This window comes from Halichoeres trimaculatus, unplaced genomic scaffold (genome assembly GCF_033239565.1).
Source record: "Halichoeres trimaculatus isolate MK-OKI-2021-1 unplaced genomic scaffold, fHalTri1.1 fHalTri1_scaffold_4, whole genome shotgun sequence".
In the NCBI taxonomy this organism is placed as follows: Eukaryota; Metazoa; Chordata; class Actinopteri; order Labriformes; family Labridae; genus Halichoeres; species Halichoeres trimaculatus.
In genome coordinates this window covers 26,256,561-26,275,123 of record NW_027437182.1, presented here as the reverse complement: position 1 = coordinate 26,275,123, position 18,563 = coordinate 26,256,561, and the positions used below count along the sequence as shown (strand labels likewise).

At 41.4% G+C, this 18,563-nt stretch overlaps 1 protein-coding gene across 2 annotated transcripts in view; it reads right to left on the bottom strand.

The window, feature by feature from the left end:
- Positions 1-18,563, bottom strand: part of sema6bb (sema domain, transmembrane domain (TM), and cytoplasmic domain, (semaphorin) 6Bb) — a 159,621-nt gene that overhangs the window by 72,104 nt on the left and 68,954 nt on the right. For both annotated transcript variants that reach the window (XM_074667894.1, XM_074667893.1), the window contains exons 2-5: positions 13,796-13,923; positions 11,006-11,120; positions 3,864-3,924; positions 3,660-3,722 (exon numbers count right to left, since the gene is read on the bottom strand). In XM_074667894.1, the coding sequence (XP_074523995.1) occupies positions 3,660-3,722; positions 3,864-3,924; positions 11,006-11,120; positions 13,796-13,904 (348 nt within the window). In that variant the 5' untranslated portion in view covers positions 13,905-13,923. The remainder of the gene's footprint in view (positions 1-3,659; positions 3,723-3,863; positions 3,925-11,005; positions 11,121-13,795; positions 13,924-18,563) is intronic.

Sequence of the window (18,563 nt, the reverse complement as noted above, 5' to 3'; positions counted from 1 at the left end):
GTGTCAAGAATTGATAAGGGAATTGTATGGAAGTCCATACTTTAAAGTTTACACTCCGAAGTACACACTTGGAAGTACACTTTTCAAGTTTACGTTTTGAAGTACAAAACTTCAAGTTTACACTTTCAAGTACAAACTTCTAAGCATATATTTTAAAGTTCACTTTTAAGTGTGCACTTCAAGTATACACTTCAAATTGCATTGTGCTTGAGCACGACAATCCAAGTGGCAGTTGCGATAAACTATTTTTAAGTCAATGAAAGCATCTTAAAGTCAATCATCTCTGTCAACTTGTTTGTGTTTTTGATTGGTGGCCAGGTAATTGACGGGATACCCGAGACAGGACCCCTGCAGTCCTGCTCTCCCTGGAAATTCTCATTCTCATAAACACCTGCTCACTCGAATCATCCCTCATTTAGAGGACTGACAGGTTGAGCAAGACTTCTATGCTCAAATCTAACTGGAGCTTCATGTTTAACAATGTCTGCTATAGACAAATGACATGCTGTTGCTATGAAATGTTGCCAAATAAGGGCCAATCAGTGCTGCTGTGTTATAATTCATGTCAAATGCATTTCTGTAAAATTTCCACAGAACATGCAGTAGCATGATGAGAGTAGCTGTTGTGACATTTTCTTAATGAAGCCTGAAGGCACCCTGTGGTGCTTCTGACAAACAGTGGTGCAGAGCAACGCTGTGTGCTGTGTTGTCTTTGTGGGGTCACAGTTTCAACATTATAAATGCACACAATTTAGATTTAAAATATGTGGGTTGCACAAGAAAAAGCATTGAACACAGGTGATGACAGCTCTATGAATTAACATGCTGTTTTGGTTAAAACTGTTTTGGAGGGCTGTTAAAAAATGGTTTTGAAGTTGTTGTTTTTTTTTTTCTACCGGATTAATGCCAGATAGGTTTAGTTCCAACGCTTCCACACACTTTTTCAGCAACTGTTATTTCAAATGAAAATGATTGCTTTTTTAATTCAATTTTTAGTTAAAAAATTTAAAAAAGAAGAGGAAAACAAAAAATAAATGAACATTGTTTTCTAAAATTCAGTATTGGTCATATTCTGCTGGGTGTGTGTGTGTGTGTGTGTGTGTGTGTGTGTGTGATTGTGTGTGTGTTTGTGTGTGTGTTTCTAAACTTGCTTCTGTGTTCGTGCATACACACACAAAGCACAGCCATTCATTTGAGCCCAGAGAGCGGACTGAAAGGACCTGGCAGTGTTCTTATCTCCCTCACATTGCCGTGTGACTCACAGCCTCACCAGGCAGCACAGTCATTAGGGGCAAGAAGACCTTTCATATCTCAGTCAGCCCCACAGCTCTCCTCAGGGCCGGCCAACAGGGACCACAATCCCCCCTCCCTTCTTTCCCTTCCTCTCATTTCCTACCCTGTTTTTCACTTACTTCTCCTCTTCTTTATTCATCTCTCCTCCTCTTCGCTTTCATATCTTTGCCACCTTCCCCCAGCCTCGACTTTTTTTGTGGCTGGTCCCTCTATTCTCCATTGTGTTTCTGTCTGGCACTGTCTCACACAGATTTCATGTCAGGTGTTCTCTCACTGTGTTAAATAAGTCACATTTCCCCCTCTGCCTTAAGGGGACAGAGCCTATGATTCTCTTACTATGACCACAGACACACAGACACACAGACACACAGACACACAGACACACACACATGCGCACACACACGCGCACACACACACAGAGTCATAAGCATTGAATACTGGGTGTTTGTGTGTGGCAGTAAGCAGCTAGGGATGTGTGTGTCTCGGAGATATCAGAGGAATTCAGGCGTGGGCTGCTGGTGACTGCTGGGACGTTTCACCCCATCTCTTCCTTACAGCCTTGGATTCCCGACGCCCACCTGTATTTTCTGAGTGCACAAACCGCATGTCAAGCTCATGAAGGCTGAATAAGTGGTGTATGAGGAGGAGTAGCTGTGTTCTCCTGGTCTGTATGTGTGTGTGTGTATGAAGGGTACTATGAGCTGGCACAATGAGATAATATGGGGTCGAACACCCCCTCTGCTTGAGGCTCCGCCAGCAGACACATGACATTTTGATGACTGGCACAATAACCAAATCAGAGGAAAACATTCAGTCTTATTGTTATTTAACTGTTCAGATTATCTGCATGTGATCTGCAATCATTTTGAGTTTGACCTAAACTTTGTAAGATTTAAAGTAAACCTAGTTGTAAAAAAATATAGGTGCATTTCATTTTGCTAGGTAAATTACTGACTGCTGAACAAGGAACTTGAAAATTTCATTTGAAAAAAAAACATTAAAAGTCAACAGAGATCTTTGTATTTGGAGTGGATCATTACTTTGTATGGCTCTATGGCTGGATCCTACATGTAACCATGGCTGCATTGTTTACATATGAACTCAGCTGTTAGCAGCCTGTAGCATGTCAATGCTAACTGGTGTAAGACCTGATGTCTTCCCACAAGGTGAGGAGAAGGAGGTGAGGACGACGTGCTGGTTCTCAGGTGTGAGCTAAGAAGTGATGACATCCACCTGTCCTTCCATCCATCGTTAGTGGGAACATAAGATCTATCTCCAATAAGATGGACGAGCTAGCTGTGCTAACCCAGCATCAGAGGAAATACCAGAGGCAGTAGCATCATGCTATTCACAGACATGGCTAACAGAGCTCACATCAGACACCAACGCCACATTGGAAGAGCTTCACCTGCTGTGAGCAGACATGATTCAGGAGACAGAGATGGAGCATGACTGAAGAAGCTCAGTCCTGGACCCTGTGGAGGTGGAGGCTGGCTGAACTGGACAATGATGGACAAGTTGTCATCATCTATTTTATAATGGACCTTTTTGCACTTTCTATACACTTTCTTACTTTTGTTTTCTTGATTGCTGCTGTGACTTCAATTTCATTGTACTTGTTACAATGACAATAAAGTTTGATTCTATTCTATTCTATTCTATTCTATTCTATTCTATTCTATTCTATTCTATTCCATTCTATTCTATTCTATTCTGTTCAGGTCTATTCTATTCTATTCTGTTCTATTCTATTCTGTTCAGGTCTATTCTATTCTATTCTGTTCTGGTCTATTCTATATAAGAAACACATCTGGAGTCACTCATTCCAGATCTTCATTTTTATAACAAGAGCTCTCCAGATTCAAAGTGTTTACCATTTCTTTTAACCAAACACAGGCACACTTTCTACCTTCCATATGGTCAATTTTGTTTTAAAATAACCATTTCAAACACAACAACATACTTTTCAAGGTAACTGACAAAAGACTTGAGCTCCTTTCAGCTTGTTATTTTGGTTCTTTGCTGCCAGCATCTATATTGTTGTGTTCAATCTCAGAGCTCTTACACAGCTGTTTGAAGAGAATGATCTATCATAAACTGACTTAACACCACCTCTTTAGTTGTGAACTACCAGTGAATGTTGCTGATATCCATTCTTTAGCAAAGTATCTGGCAGCTTAGGGGCCAAAATTTGACAATAAGTACTAAATATTGTACATGGGCATTTGTCAGGTGCAACAAACCCTTGAGATTTGACAGTAGATTCATTTCTGGTGCATTTTCCAGAAAGACAGAAAGTGCATCACAAAGAGAAGACGAGACACACACACACACACACACACACACACACGGTCAGACTGTCTCACCTCATGCTTGCCCTTCATCCTGCAGATCCTGATGTCATTCTTGTTCGACTCCCACGTTCTCTTCTTCACATGAAAAACACATGAGCACTGCTGGTTAGCTACATTTGCATATCTCAGTGGTAGAATATTACATTTTTCAGCTTGATGACATTTATGATGAAAGGTGTGTGTAATGCTACGGTTATCTGTCCAAAAGGTGCTCACCTTGCCGTAGAACATCTCGTCTCCTGCTACAACGTCCAGCTCCACGCGGTAAAGGTCATCTCTAACAGAAGACAGTGAGAAAGGGAAAGAGTGAGACAGGCAATTAGCCAAACCAGCACTATACTCTGCTCCAGGTGGGATGATGTACCAAACAAACCGCGCACAGGAGTGACAGGTACAGCTGATGAAACATTGCAGGCCGTGAACAGTGCATGTTGAGTCAGATTCTCTTTTGGATGAAGTCCAGGTCAGACACTTAATGCAAACTGGGTGTATGAATATTATCACTATATCTTAAATCTCTGGGGTTTTACTACTAAATAATTCTTTGCATGCAACTGTTTAAGGCATATATATTAGAGAAATCTATTCCTTTTTTAAAGCTGATCGGACCCTGAGAGATTAACGGACAGCTTTACAATATCTTCCATTTCTCCAAGTGTACATATATATGAGAAATGGTACTCGACTGCATAATGCTGTCTCATATTTCCCCTTCGTCTCTTGCCTCTGCTCATTAAACTTGACTTGCTGCATTGAATTTTCTCCACAGCCCAGAATGCAGCTTATCATTCTTATTCAAAAGCTTGAAATTGAATTAATGGATGACTTAATCAAGTAGTTATACTGATGCTCGAGCACCCCCGCTTTCTGCCTACATGTGGCCAGAAACACTATGCATGTATTCATGATACTCCAAACAGTGCTTTCTCGCACTTTTAATTTGCTGATAATTCTGCAGTAACCTTGGATGTTCCTGTGAAAATGCTAACGAAATGAGAGTGGGGCTGGGCAGCTAGCGGCTGACGTTTGCATATTGATCAAGGCCTCGGTATCTGCTGCGATGCATTTGAAGCTCAGGCTTCTTCTGCACTGAGGACCAGGCTTTGAATGGGCTAATCTGTAAATCTACCACAGCTGTGTTATTGCAGCAGTATCGATCCTATCTCTGATCCGGCTCTGCCTCCCATCTATACTGCATGTTCCCTTGGTTTCTCCTTTTCCATGAAACAGGGAGGGTTCATCAGCTCTGCTCATGTGAGTATTCTCACCCATGAGTGTGAGTTTGCGCCTCTTTTTTTTCTGTGCAACAAAGCTATGAAAATATGTGCATTGTGAGAGCACGTGCACGCCGTCTAGTTACTCCACTTTTGAATAATTCACCCTCTTTCCTTAAAGCGTGTTAAAAGATTCCCACTCCTGGTCAACCTCGTTGGGCAGGGAAACGACTAACGGGTGAAGAAGAGTGAAATCACCAAACACTTGCCTTGTGCGTTCCTGCTTAATAGGTCATAGTTTAAGCGTCCTTCAAACAGTGGAGTGGGCCAGAGTGTGAGGCGTAATCTCATCCAGGCTGCTTCAAAGTTGTCTCAGCATTAACATAATGAATATAGCATCAAGCCTTCTAGTCAGAGTGGCGAGCATCCAGGAGTGTTGCTTCTGATAGTGCAGAGGAGGAGGAGGAATTATTGATGCTGCTGCTGTCTCTCTCCAGCTCCTCTCACACCTTGCAGGATGGATGAATGATGCAAATCCTGTGACTTGAATGTTCCTTGTTGGTACAAGGGTTTTGTTGATGGTTTAAGGTAGACTATATGTGCTAGAAGCTTGAAATCCAAAGCACTGACTAACATGAGTGTGTAAGTGAGAGTTCATTATTTTTAAACTCACAAAGGCACCTCCACTCACGTTACAAAATCCAGTTTTAAAACCCACATACCAAAAGCATCCCCTGTCTTTCCCTTTGTCTGCTTCTTGTGTAGGACGTGCACGTGCCTGAGCTGCTATGTCATCAACGCCTCTGACCCTTTTTGACCTGGCTAATCCAAAGTCAACAAGACTCAAGAGAAACTGTCAACATGTCCTTAATTTCTGACTTGACCAGCTGATGAACTTCCTCCTCTTTGACTTGCCAAACAATAGCAAGCTCCAGGTCCTGACATCCTAAGCTGCCAAGTTTCCCATATTCTTACTCTGCTTCGGATCTCTTCTTCTTGCTAGCAGACATGTTCTGGTTCCCCTGCAAGCAGCGCTGAGTCTTTTTGAGCCCTGAAAATGTGTGGAGGAAAAGCTGCTCCAACAGATGAAACCTAAATGGAAAGATTTGGGCTGACCACTGAGTTACCCTGACACTTCTGCTGACTGAGGCAGAGTGCCGTGGCATGGCTTTGAGTGAGTCTGAAGTCACCAGGATGCTGTAAATATGTCTCCCAGTAAGCAGCCTGTACGGTCTGAGAGACTACGCTCTAAAAAGTGAATTTGTAATGCTCTTTTGAATGAAAAGTGAGTAAGTTTAAATGTGCACTACACTCTCAGTTCATTTACAGGTCAACTGTTTGGATGAAGAGGCACTACATTTGCAGTATGACCTCTCTTGTTAAGCACAAGGCTGCAAAAACAATATTTATCCCAAACACAGAGGAAAGATCTTAACATCTGATTCAAATATTGGGCCAAGAAAATGGTAACGAAACAAAAAATTGAAAGGCAACATATTAAGTATACAAAGTTTCAGGTTACTTTATTTGTGCCCATATTTAGATTAGTTTTGCAGTCAATGAGATTATTACAAGCGTTCCAAAACACCAGAGACAGGCGCAAAACAATTACAGTTAAAAAATTCAGCTTGCATGTATAAGGTGTATTCTGCGTTTTTGACTGGGCGTGACATTTATTGTTGTTCTTTATTTGGAGCACTAGTCCAGAAAAAGTTGCTTAAAACTGATATTAAAGGTCTCATATTGTACAAAAATCACTTTATTTTAGTGAAATTTGTGGGTCTTTGGCTTTCCTCCCAGCCCACAAAATGTGATATTTAATGACAAAACCTGTACTTAGTGCTTGTGAAAGTAAAATCCTGACCTAAAACGAGCCGTTTGGATTTTGGGGATTTGCCGATGTCAGCGATTCCCTTTTTTGACCAATCAGGAGCTGAACCCCCTCACCGCCCGCTCCCCTCCCCGCTGCTGGAGAGAGGAGTATGGCTGTTTTTGGCTGTAAACAGCCAAAAAGGCCACCAACAAACCTTGGACCCTGGAAATGTGAGTATTTTAAATGCTGTGTGCTGTGGAGCAGATGTAAGAGCTTTTCCTCAGTGTTCCCCCTGTCTCTGTGTTAGCTTCAGGATGCTAACTTTAGCTGCGGTTAGCCTGTTGTTTTAGCCTGTAATATTACGGTAAACGAGCTTCACTGTTTATAAGCATTGTGCACTCAGGGCTCGTGGCGCCGCTCTCAGTGACCAGGAAGAGCGGGGCGGTATCAGCAGTGGCTCATTTACATATGAAGGTCACGCCCACTAAATCAGAGTGTTCTGAACAGAGGGGCTATGAGAGCCTGGAAACAATGCTGCTGTCCTTGATTTATTGGCTATTTGGACCAAAACATGTTACTACCATTTAATGAAGACATCAATGATCCATATTAAACTGCAGAAAAGGAGCAAAATACAGTTTTTGAACAGTTTGACTAGTAAGACTATTTTTTTCAATATCTTATTTTGTTTAACATTTTCATCTTTTTATTTGTGACATTCAAACAGATATTGTAAATCCAGCTGTAACAGACTAAAAGTTCAAAGCCAAATTGCATGGCTCTACTTGTTTTGTATTTGAGCTCGTATCACTAAAACAAAAAATGACAAAAATGTGTCATCTTCTAAATATTTTGATAATCCACCATATCTATTTATTCTTATTTTAAAAAACAGTGTGTTTAAGCTAAATAAATCCTGGACTTCGTCTCAGTGGCATCACCTGTTGGTTACTGAAGCTGTGCCATGAGATGGAGTAATGATGGTTGCCATGTTGGAAATACTGACTCAGCCTAAAAGTTGATCAGCTTAAGCCTCTTGGCAAACAGCCACAACCTGCAAACCTGACCTTCAACTGGTCATACCTCTATCCTTCAGCCTTAATATCATAAAAACTGATGAGTTACGAAACCCAATTCACTCACTTTACAGCTGACAAAGTTAGAGAAATGAGGGATAGGGACAGAAATGTTTCTGTACCCGGCTGTAAACACGTTTAGATCTGCAGTAAAGACAGTCATATTAAGATATCTATCAGAGTTTCCTCGGAGATCAATGTCAACCCTCTACCTCACATACGTTATTTTCTTGTCAGCATACTAAACTTCTCCTCTCTTCACTCTGCAGCCGCTCAGTCTGGCAGTTTTACCTCCCAAGCTTCACGGCCTTTTCAACAACTGAGCATCTCTTCTGTCTGTCTGCAGTGAGGCATTTGACCTGGCTCAGACTGCTGTGTGAACCCAGGTGACCTCTGAGGTCAGCGTCTGTGAGCTCATAAATAAAGCAGCTTCCTCCAGTTAGTAGGCCAGCACACTTTCCTCTGTTTTACCTGAGGCTGGAGGTAAACACACAGGTGCAGATGACATGGAGATATAATTGAGTTAGATTTGTGTCTTTGGTCAACTTTGCTAGAGGTAAACACACTCCACTGGGTTTGTGTTTGTGAGTGTTAGCCCTTTGGATGTGACAGCGGCCTGAAGACCACAGGATCCGCTACTGCTCGTCTTGACAGCAATGAAATGGGGCTTAACGCAGCAAGGAGCTTTACTCCACCTGCCACCAGCCAAAAACATGGTTTACTTTCATTTAGCAAAGGATGGAGAGAGGACAGGGAGAGGTAGCTGCTCTCAGCGGGTGCTTGGGGCAGGGATTTAGCAGCGCTTGCAGTCTGAGGAGCAGCTATGCTAATGGTGACAGGATTTGGGGATGAGTGAGGCGTCTTATCAGGCCACGCACTCTGCAGGAGCTTTTGGCAGTCAAACCTGCCACCTCACAGGTACTTATTTATACATCATACATTTAAAAACTCTGCCTCCCCTCCAGGCTGTCACTGGCTCACACAAGCATTTGCGCATGGATCTATCATTTTCTGTCAGGAAGTCGCAAACAGTATTAGCCACTTACAAGAAATAAATAAATATAGTCATGAAACACTCTTTCTCTGAATCTCTCATGATGCCATCAACCTCTCTCGCCTCTGTCGTCTTTCTGCCAGTCAGTCTAGAATTTCATTATCATGTGGTTAGCGGAGACATTCATATCAGTTTACCTTTGCTTTTCACTACGAATGTCTCCTGTTGTAAATTGAAATAAACGTCTCTCAGGCTGCTTTATGGCTTTGCTCATATTTTAAAGCAGGCTTATAGACTACAGTTGTTCTAGTTTTCTTAAGGCAGTTTTACTCTATCATGCAGGGGTCATGTGTGTGCTTACAGACCCCCCTCTGTGCAGACAGAATGGCTGGAACCATGTTACATAGCTTGATGTATTTACTACCATGTCTCAGTAGTGAGGTTAGACCAGCTGGAGGCCAGGGACTGGGTCATTTCCTGGACCACAGTGGCGTCTCTTATTGAAAACCACTTCAGTCTCCTCTTAGAACGCCACTACAGCAAAATAACGATCACCATATGTGGGAGCCTACTGTGTCTCCTTTTTGCTGCATGTCTGAAGCTAAATTATCATCTGACAACAGGAGCGCTAAATCTTGAGGTGAGTGTTTTTCGTTAGTTCAGTCTGCTTCAGGTTGGCTCCTGAATGGCTCCAGGGAGCAGCAGATGTAGCTTTATAGTGTAAACTTGGTGCAGTTGAGCAGGCTGTCCTCATCTAGCTCTCCTGACCACCAGGGCTCCTGTCAGCATCAGCACATTCACCAGACTGACAGACATATGGGGACCATCCCCATATGGACACCAACCTAGAAAACATTTGTCATGCTGAATATCAGGCTTGAATGAAGCTACTGTAACAGATTTGTTGGGTCTTTGTACTGATTTTACTACTGTGAAGCATTTATGCAAAAAAAAAAAAAAACTGAGGAGGGTTTTGTAGCTTGGGGTACGTTACATTTACTTTCAATACAACGACGGTCTGCTGGACAGTAAGCTAGTATTTAAAAAAAAAAAACCTATAAATTGTTATGAGAGAGACTAAACTGAGTAAACTTGCCGCATTAGCTTTGTGAAAGTTAAGAAGCTAGTTGGACTGTAAGGTGAGCAATAATTGTGACTTATGGGGATTACATACTAAAGATTGCCACTCACTCGAGACAATTTAGAGCCAGATTTAGGAGATTATTTACTTCACAAAGTTTTGTTTGTTTTTCATTTGAGATCATGTCAGTTTCTGTGGGAACTTGTCCGTATAGGATCCCTGCTCAAATGCTAAGTTTGTGGTGTAGCAGTCTAAAGGGATCATTTAGTGTGTGATCCAATGATTGTCATACCAAAATTTGTGAAAAATGTTTTTATTTTTGTGTACTTCCACAATTTCAAATTTATTTATGATCTTGTAGCGATCTTGTGTGCAGCTGGCCTTACTGTTTGAAAATGAGTCTATGATTAAGTTGTTGACTAACATGGTTCAGCAGCTAACCATGTGAGTTGTCATTGCTTAAAAAGCACAGCTGAGTATATTTCTGGAGGATTTTCAGGTTTGCTATTCAATCATCTTTTTCTTTGTGCAAATAAAACTTATCTTTCAGGACCAGCTTTTCTTAAAAACAAACAAACAACAACAACAAAAAACAACACAGTACCCAGAAATGTTTTGAAGTAGTTTTGAGCACATTTAGAGTGGAGATTTATCAAGGGTGCTGTTAGTGTGAAGTGTTGTGTGTCTTGTTTTTTCTCTCTAAACACAGCATTTGAACCTACTTTACCCTGAGCAGTACTAAGATGTAGTTCCTTAAACACGTTATCATGACCACATTTAACCTTTTGAAACAGATCTAAGTAACAAGAATGAAATATTATGATTTAGTTCTGCCATGAATCATAAAAAACTGTCAGGACACATTTACCTCTCTTCAGCAACGCTGATGGTATGTTTTGATAGTAAATTTAGGTTTGTGGCTCGCCCACTGTAACTCCTAAAATAATGTCCAATAAAACTGGCTGATTTTGTTGCCAAGCAACAAATGCAGTGATAACAGACAATCCAACAGATATCAAAGCTGAAGATGTCTCAGACTGAGCTATATTTGTACTTGTATACGTGTGATGCAAGTTGTCAAAGACATTTCACCACAGCCTAAAAGCTTATCCTTACTGCAGATAAAGCTGTAGAAGAATCATTTAGATGTAAATTTGTATGCATAATGTAAAGACTGTACCTGGCACCAATGTAGAGTGTTCGGTTGACTTGGAGGACCCTCTGGATGTGGAGAGGCTCTTGTCTCAGCCATGTCCGGTGGGGTCGGCCCAGAAACACTGGATGTCTCCTCACCACTTTAAGGAATGACAGATAAAAACAAAGAAAGTGTGACTCAAAACAGACATTCATCTTGGACAAAACATAAAAGTCATTTTGTTTCTGAGAGATATTCAGAGTTTACAGAGACAAAGTTTAAGACCTGAATTTGAAACAGCAGGTGCCTTCTACACCGAGTACATAGGGGCACAGAGCAGAGACGCAAGAAAACAAACAACCTAAAAATGAAAGATGTCTGAACTGAACCTCATATGTCACTGCTATATTTGGACAGTACATGATCTGCCACACAATTCAAACACCTCAGAATGTGAGGCACACAGAGACAAGTAACATTTGAAGAACATCAAAAAGTAAAACAAAAAATGTTCAAAGTGTTTCAGAGGATGAGGAAATCATATGTCAAGAAAGAGAAACCATCAGGGAGAGGATAAAAGTGGAGAAGCAATCTAAGTATGTTTTTCTAATGTTGTCCCCAGATGTGCAAAAACAGAACATGTAAAGAGGAAGAGAAATGAAAGTTTCATCAGAGGCAGATGGATTTTATGTAAATCCAGGATGGCTATCTGTCTAAGACCTTGACTGGGGTGAATGAGGGAGCTCTTCATCTTGCATTCCCTCATCCTATCTCGACTTTCCCATCATTACCCCTTTATGTGCCAGCCTAAAGTGCATTTATCTGCTTCTGCTTCTTATTTACATCTGTGTTTGTCTGCATTGGTTTTATTCCCATCCTGTAATCTTTGTATGTATCATCCCCATCACTCCATCAGTGGACTCTTTGTTACTTCCCAACTTCTCTCTGCATTTTCCCCTTGACTTCTCTTGTCAATCAACAAAAACCTGCATTTTCTACTCTAACTTTTTCTTGCTTTAGCCACTGCCGTGGAGTCTAACACAGCTCCTGTGTAGCTCTCAGTAGCTTGTACTGTTCTGTATTGATACGTCGAGAAAGGTCTGGACCCCGCTGGGAAGCCATCAGTCAATATTATTGAACTGCAATCAATCACAGTCTGGTCTAAGCTGGAGACTGCCAACCTGATATGGAGTCTTAAAGTCTGAGTGTGTAAGCAGCTACGTCTCTCGAGGCTGTGAGTGTGTGGCAATGCGTGGGAAAGCCCCTTCTTTTACTCCCGCCTCATTCCTGAGAGCGACCCCACATCTCCTGACCTGTACCCCCCCAGTCGACAGCCTGAGTGTGAGAGCCTGTCTGACAGCCACAGCCCGCTGTGACCCTTGGCTTCACCATTCACCTCCCACAGTTCAACACTTTCCTGTTCAAGCACAACCCAACACCTCACACATTATGGCATGGGCAAGAGAGGCAGGTGGCCACAGAGCAAGAATATCAAGGAGGTACAGGGGCGTGTCCAGTCCTTCTTTATCTAGAGGGGTGGCCCAACTAGGTCACTGACAAATACAGGGGGTGGCATGAAGTGTGTGCCCACAAACATACAATTACAGCAGTATTTTACCTTTTCTGTCTCCACCAATCACATTTGTTTTAACTTCTGACACTAAATTATCTCACAGACATTACATTTCTGCAACAGAAGGAATAACACATCTAAAAATGTAGAACATTGTAAAAATAAAGTTGATTTGTTTTGGGGGTTTTTGTAATTAAAAACTTCACTCTACTGAATAACTCAAAATGAAATATTGTGTTAGTTTGAGGCACTGTGGGCCATAATGATCAAAAAATAATGAAAAGTTCTGAACAAACATTTTGATTCACGTCTAATGAGTCGAGGAAAATCTAAATTTTCACTTTCTGAAATCAGTAATGACAAATAATAACACACTTTTATAAAACTAAACTATAACAATGATTTTTCCAAGCTTAATTTTGAGAGGAATGAGACAAGGGACAATATGACCAAAATCAAGATTTAAAACTTGTCAAAGTGATAAGTATTTGTCCATTTCTTGTAATTTTTTCGTCTCTTTTTCGTAATCTTTGTATTTGGAGTGGATCATTACTTTGTATGGCTCATTTGTTGGTCATGGACACCAAACTTTTAGTGGCTTCAGTGATATTTTTACTACTTTTCTCCTGTATTTGTCTGGAGAGCTGTTAGCAGCCTGTAGCATGTCAGTGCTAACTGGTGCAAGGCCGGATGTTTCCCACAAGGTGAGGAGAAGGAGGGTGAAGACAACGTGCTGGTTCTCAGATGTGAGCTAAGAAGTGACGACATGGACCTGTCCTTCCATCCATCGTTATTGGGAACGTAAGATCTATCTCCAATAAGATGGACGAGCTAGCTGTGCTAACCCAGCAACAGAGAGAATACCAGAGGGCAGAGTAGCATCATGCTATTTACAGACATGGCTAACTGAGCTCACATCAGACACCAACGACCTTTTTGCACTTTCTATACACTTTCTTACTTTTGTTTTCTTGGTTTCTGCTGTGACTTCAATTTCGTTGTACTTGTTACAATAAAAATTAAGTTCTACTTTATTCTATTCTATCCTATTCTATTCTATACTTAACACAGCCCCCTGTTGCCATGATGAAGCGTCTTCCATGGTCAGTTATTAGTTAATCCCAATCTGATACAATCCACCAACAATGCTGAATTTTGACATCTTAACCCCTGATTGTTTAAATTCCCAACTTTGGAGTTTAGTATGGGGGGCATGCCACCCCTGTCAACACCCCTGTACATGCCCTTGAAGTGGTCATTACCTTCTGTGGGGATGAAGTTCAGGGGTCCAGGTTCCTCTGGAAAAGCTGAGCTGGTCGTTTGGAGCAGCCAACACAACAGAAAGAAGGAGGGAGGGGCCACGGTCGCCATAGCAACAGAACGGCAGAGTCTGTGGAAATTTGAAGAAAGATGGAAAAGGAGTGAGTGGTTGCTAAATGAGGCGAGAGAAGTGAGACGTAAACATAGACAGAAAGTCAAATCACAGCGTCACTAACTAACTGGCTAACTGGCTCGGTGGTTTTCTTGACTGAGCAGTGCTTTTTGTATTCCCACAGCATCCCTGTCTCCTCACCCTGATGTAAAGAGAGATAAATAGCTGCCCAGAAGAACGGATTAAGTCACCCACAAGGGGAGAAGTGTCCACTCAGACCTCAATGCAGTCAGAAAATTGCATAACCACATCAAACATCACACAGTCTATGACAAATCCGGGAAAATTAGAGGCTGAGGGGAAGAATCTTGGACAAGACAGACAGCAGTATGTTGGCTATAGCTGAAAGGAAAATCTGTATAGACAGAATGTGATCAAAATGCTCAGTAACAATCCAGACATAAAGCATTATCAGGGATAAGAAAGACAGTGAGAAAGGCAGGGAAGTGGTGGTTTACTTAAATTAAATGCTTGCCAGCACCACAAATCAGCTCACTGACGATGGAGCTAATCTGTCAGTATTTTTCATCAGAGGCACATGCAGGGCTCAGACATGATTCATGTGGAAATACAAATGATACACAAATTAAGTTACCCTACATGATCCGTCTTGAAAATGCATCCAGCACTCTGCCTCGCGGGGGAAAGGCTCTCAGGATTGCTATCGACTACAGCCACAAACCTCAGATGGCATGACTGGCTGGCCGCTATCTCTGCCTGCTGTTACTGCAATTTGCTGCTGTAGCATGAGTGTGGTGGAATCCAGTGTGCATTACACAGGCACTTTGATTTAAGGTGCCATTATCTTCAGCTCTGACTCATCTGTAATCACCCGCCATTTTTCTCTTCCTGCTTTTATTCCTGGCATGGGATTGTGTTTTTACTAGAAATTTCACACTGTAATTCACAAAACCCCGTAACTCCACTTTCAACTTGTTGTAATCTTATTCAGGATGCATCGAAGAGTAATTTGTTTTGAAAATCAAGTGGGGAGCTCTCTCCATCCCCACTGCCGCAAGAACAAAACATTGTATGCACAATTGCAACATCTCCGATTTGAATACTCATGGTTGAATTTCTTTATGCAAAACTCCTCAGCATGTCACTATGGTCAGGGATGCAGAAGGTGTAAAACAGCACGCTCAGTAACAGTCTCAGTGTGTCAGACTTTGTCTCACTCTGGCTCTTTATGTATGGTTTACGTCAGCTTCACTGGGCTCTGGGGTTTTCAGCTTTGAAGGGAATAAAAAATGTTCCGTATTCCTAGTTAAAGCTCCTGTGGGGAAAATTCTGATCATTATGAAGCAAAAATGAACATCCTAACAAAGACTGGTGGCTTTTGGGTGATGCCTTGTCCATAGGGGTGCCAAAATTGATTCAAAACCTAAAAATCTATTCCTTCACCAGAGCTTAAAGTTAAGCAACCAAACATACCAAAGCAGCCTCTATCACTGAGATATGCATTAACTGGGTGTAAAAATATAAAATACATCATACATTATCTCCATTCATATGTAATCCATTCTTTGTCTATATCTGTAATCTGTTGCTAGGCGCCGCCCTGTTGGCTATGGCTGCCTTTTGCAGCAGCTCTCTCTTCTTTGTCTGTTTCTTTTAATTTTTTCGTCTCTTTTTCATAATCTTTGTATTTGGAGTGGATCATTACTTTGTATGGCTCATTTGTTGGTCATGGACACCAAACTTTTTTTGTCTTCAGTGATATTTTTACTACTTTTTCTCCTGTGTTTGTCCGGAGATCCTACATGTAACCATGGCTGCATTGTTTACATGTGAAATTAGCAGTTAGCAGTCAGTAGCATGTCAGTGCTAACTGGTGCAAGGCCGGATGTTTCCCACAAGGTGAGGAGAAGGAGGTAAGGATGACGTGCTGGTTCTCAGGTGTGAGCTAAGAAGTGATGACATGGACCTGTCCTTCCATCCACCGTTATTGGGAACGTAAGATCTATCTCCAATAAGATGGACGAGCTAGCTGTGCTAACCCAGCAACTGTTTATTTATTTAACAGTTCCAGTTTATTGTTTATTACACTGACAGAAAGAAAGGATATGCCAATCACGTATTTGCTGTTGGATGCTAAGACATAGTGTTTACAGGGTTTAAACAACCCTACACTGGAACGTAAGGTAATATGAAAGTAGCACAAAGTAATTAAGTCACTCTAATACTTTTCTAAATAATATTTATACACTTTCTATTTAAGTTAACACAAGCTACTAGGACAGACGTGTCAATGCAAATGCCCTGACAGCAGGAAACTGTAGAAAGGAAAGTCTCAATGCTGAGAAATTCTTTGTACATGTTCAAGAAATGTGGTGTTCCACCAAATAAGTGTTGTCCTTTTCCAAGAAATTCCTCTGATTATAAATAGGATATATTGCTCAAACAAAAAAACTCCAGATCAAAACGAGAGAGAAAAAAGAAAATACAGTACACAGGAAATTTAACCAACTATGGCTGGTTACTGTAGATTCATAAGTAAAACAATGCAGTAACTTTAAATCTTAAACTTGAATGAAATTAAGTATATCAAAAAATGTTCAGCAGAGAGTGAATAAATATAATATACAAATACAAAAGCTGGCATAGTGTTTCACAGTCTAATTTCCTTTTCAGAGTCAGTGTCAGTGTTTCTTTCTCGCTCCCTCTCTTGCCTGAAGGGTACAAACAGCCTTTGTGCAGCCCATCTCTTTAATGGAGTCCCAGACATAACCTTATCAGGACACATAATCTTTATGGGACATTTCTCAAATTCCCCGCTCTGGCATCAGAATGAAAGTGGGCGGCATGCTAATTACTGAACACCCACAAGCCAAATTACCAAAGGTGAAGGGGAGAGGGTCACAGAGAGACGAAAGGAGGTCATGGGGTAAAGAGAGGGAGATGGAGTGAGGGATATGAGAGAGACATTAAGCGGGACAGAAGATGAGAAGTCAGGAAGTCAGTATATCCAATCAGAGATTGTATTGTTTCTGCGATTAATAATGAATGAATAAATGTCAGGCGGTACGCACTCGATTAGTATAATTAGACACCCTGGGCTATACAATTTCATGGGACAGCAGAATAAGTAGATACACCAGCATAAAAGCCTGTGTGTGTGTGTGTGTGTGTGTGTGTGTGTGTGTGTGTGTGTCGTGTATGTGTGGGTGCACAAATGGTTGAGAGCCAAAGCATCACTGTAATTATGACAAATGGCTCCAGCCAAGTCCATTCAGAAGCCTCGCTGCGTGGCACACGCTGAGCAGTAGTACGCCATTACCACTGAGAGACACATACTACAAGTCACATATACATTTTAGGAGCAGACACTAATCCAAAATATTCAACCCCTGGGTGCCATAGCACTCTGTGTTGGAAAATGAAATGGCAGTAGATGTCACTGAAGTCATACTGAGGCTGGTTTAATGTGTGGACTACAAGGATTTAAGAAACATTCAGAAAGTATCCTGTCAGCTGCAGATTATTGTGTCTCTTCTCTCACTGGTGGGACTATTGTTTCCAGTGTTGTGACAAACATATTCAGTGATTGAGTTTCATTTCAGGCACCGTCCCAGCTGTTTTACTGGCTGCCAAGTTATTACAGATGGAGAGTGATGGGTGGAGGGAAAATGCCAACCAAGGATGGAGAGAAACTTCAGTCTGAGCTTGAATGGTCTTCTACATCAGCTCAATTTTGTAGTCTACCAGTTGAAAAAATGTCTTTGAACTCATCAGCATGCTCCAGTCACTTCAACTGTCATGTTAATTTGTCTTATTCCAGCATGCCATCGAGGAAAGTTATTCCCAACACAGAACAGATCATCAGGTGCAGGAAAATGAGGATAAGTAGGTTGCCTATGGTGTGAGGGGGATCTGTTGTGAAGAGGACTTTAACCCCCCTAATTGTTTCCTTTTTTTGTCCATCTAATGTACGATATATGACATTTTACCGGATTTCTAGTGTCTCCAGTAAAGCCCTAATGAGAACTAATACAGAGTCAAGTCAGGCTGACACATTGAGGCTTAAAAGAGAAGAGAAAATTGTTTGATGATAAGAAAAGATGTGAGGAATTACTACAATGTGGAATTGCACAGTGCTTATGCAGATGGAGTGACCTTCTGCAGCAGGGGTTCAGATACTTTGCATGCAAATAGAATACCTCATCCTCAAATGATGGAGCTAATACACTCAGAAGTGCTTTTTCACTTGTTATAGTTGCCATGGTTCTCATTTTCTCTGTTTTCATGTTCAGAGTCGTGTTACACCTTGGTTTCTTTCTTGTGCTACCTTCGCCTTTTGTCCTGTTGACGTGAACGTTCTCAATGCATTTTCATCACACAGGCTGTGAGGTGCTTGCACGAGGAATTTGTAGTGTTGAAAGAAAACTGAGATTATGCGTGTCCTAGATATAGGGAAAATGCTAATGAAACTGAAGAGAATTAATGGGGACACTGTGGAGGTTGGGGTATTTATGACTGAAATATTTAACAAAGTGGCTGTCAAGTATTTCACTACTATACAGTACTGGTAGAAGACAGAGTTCCAGTAGTCTATAATAATCCCTTTTCATACTGCTTGCACAGTGTGAGAATAAATC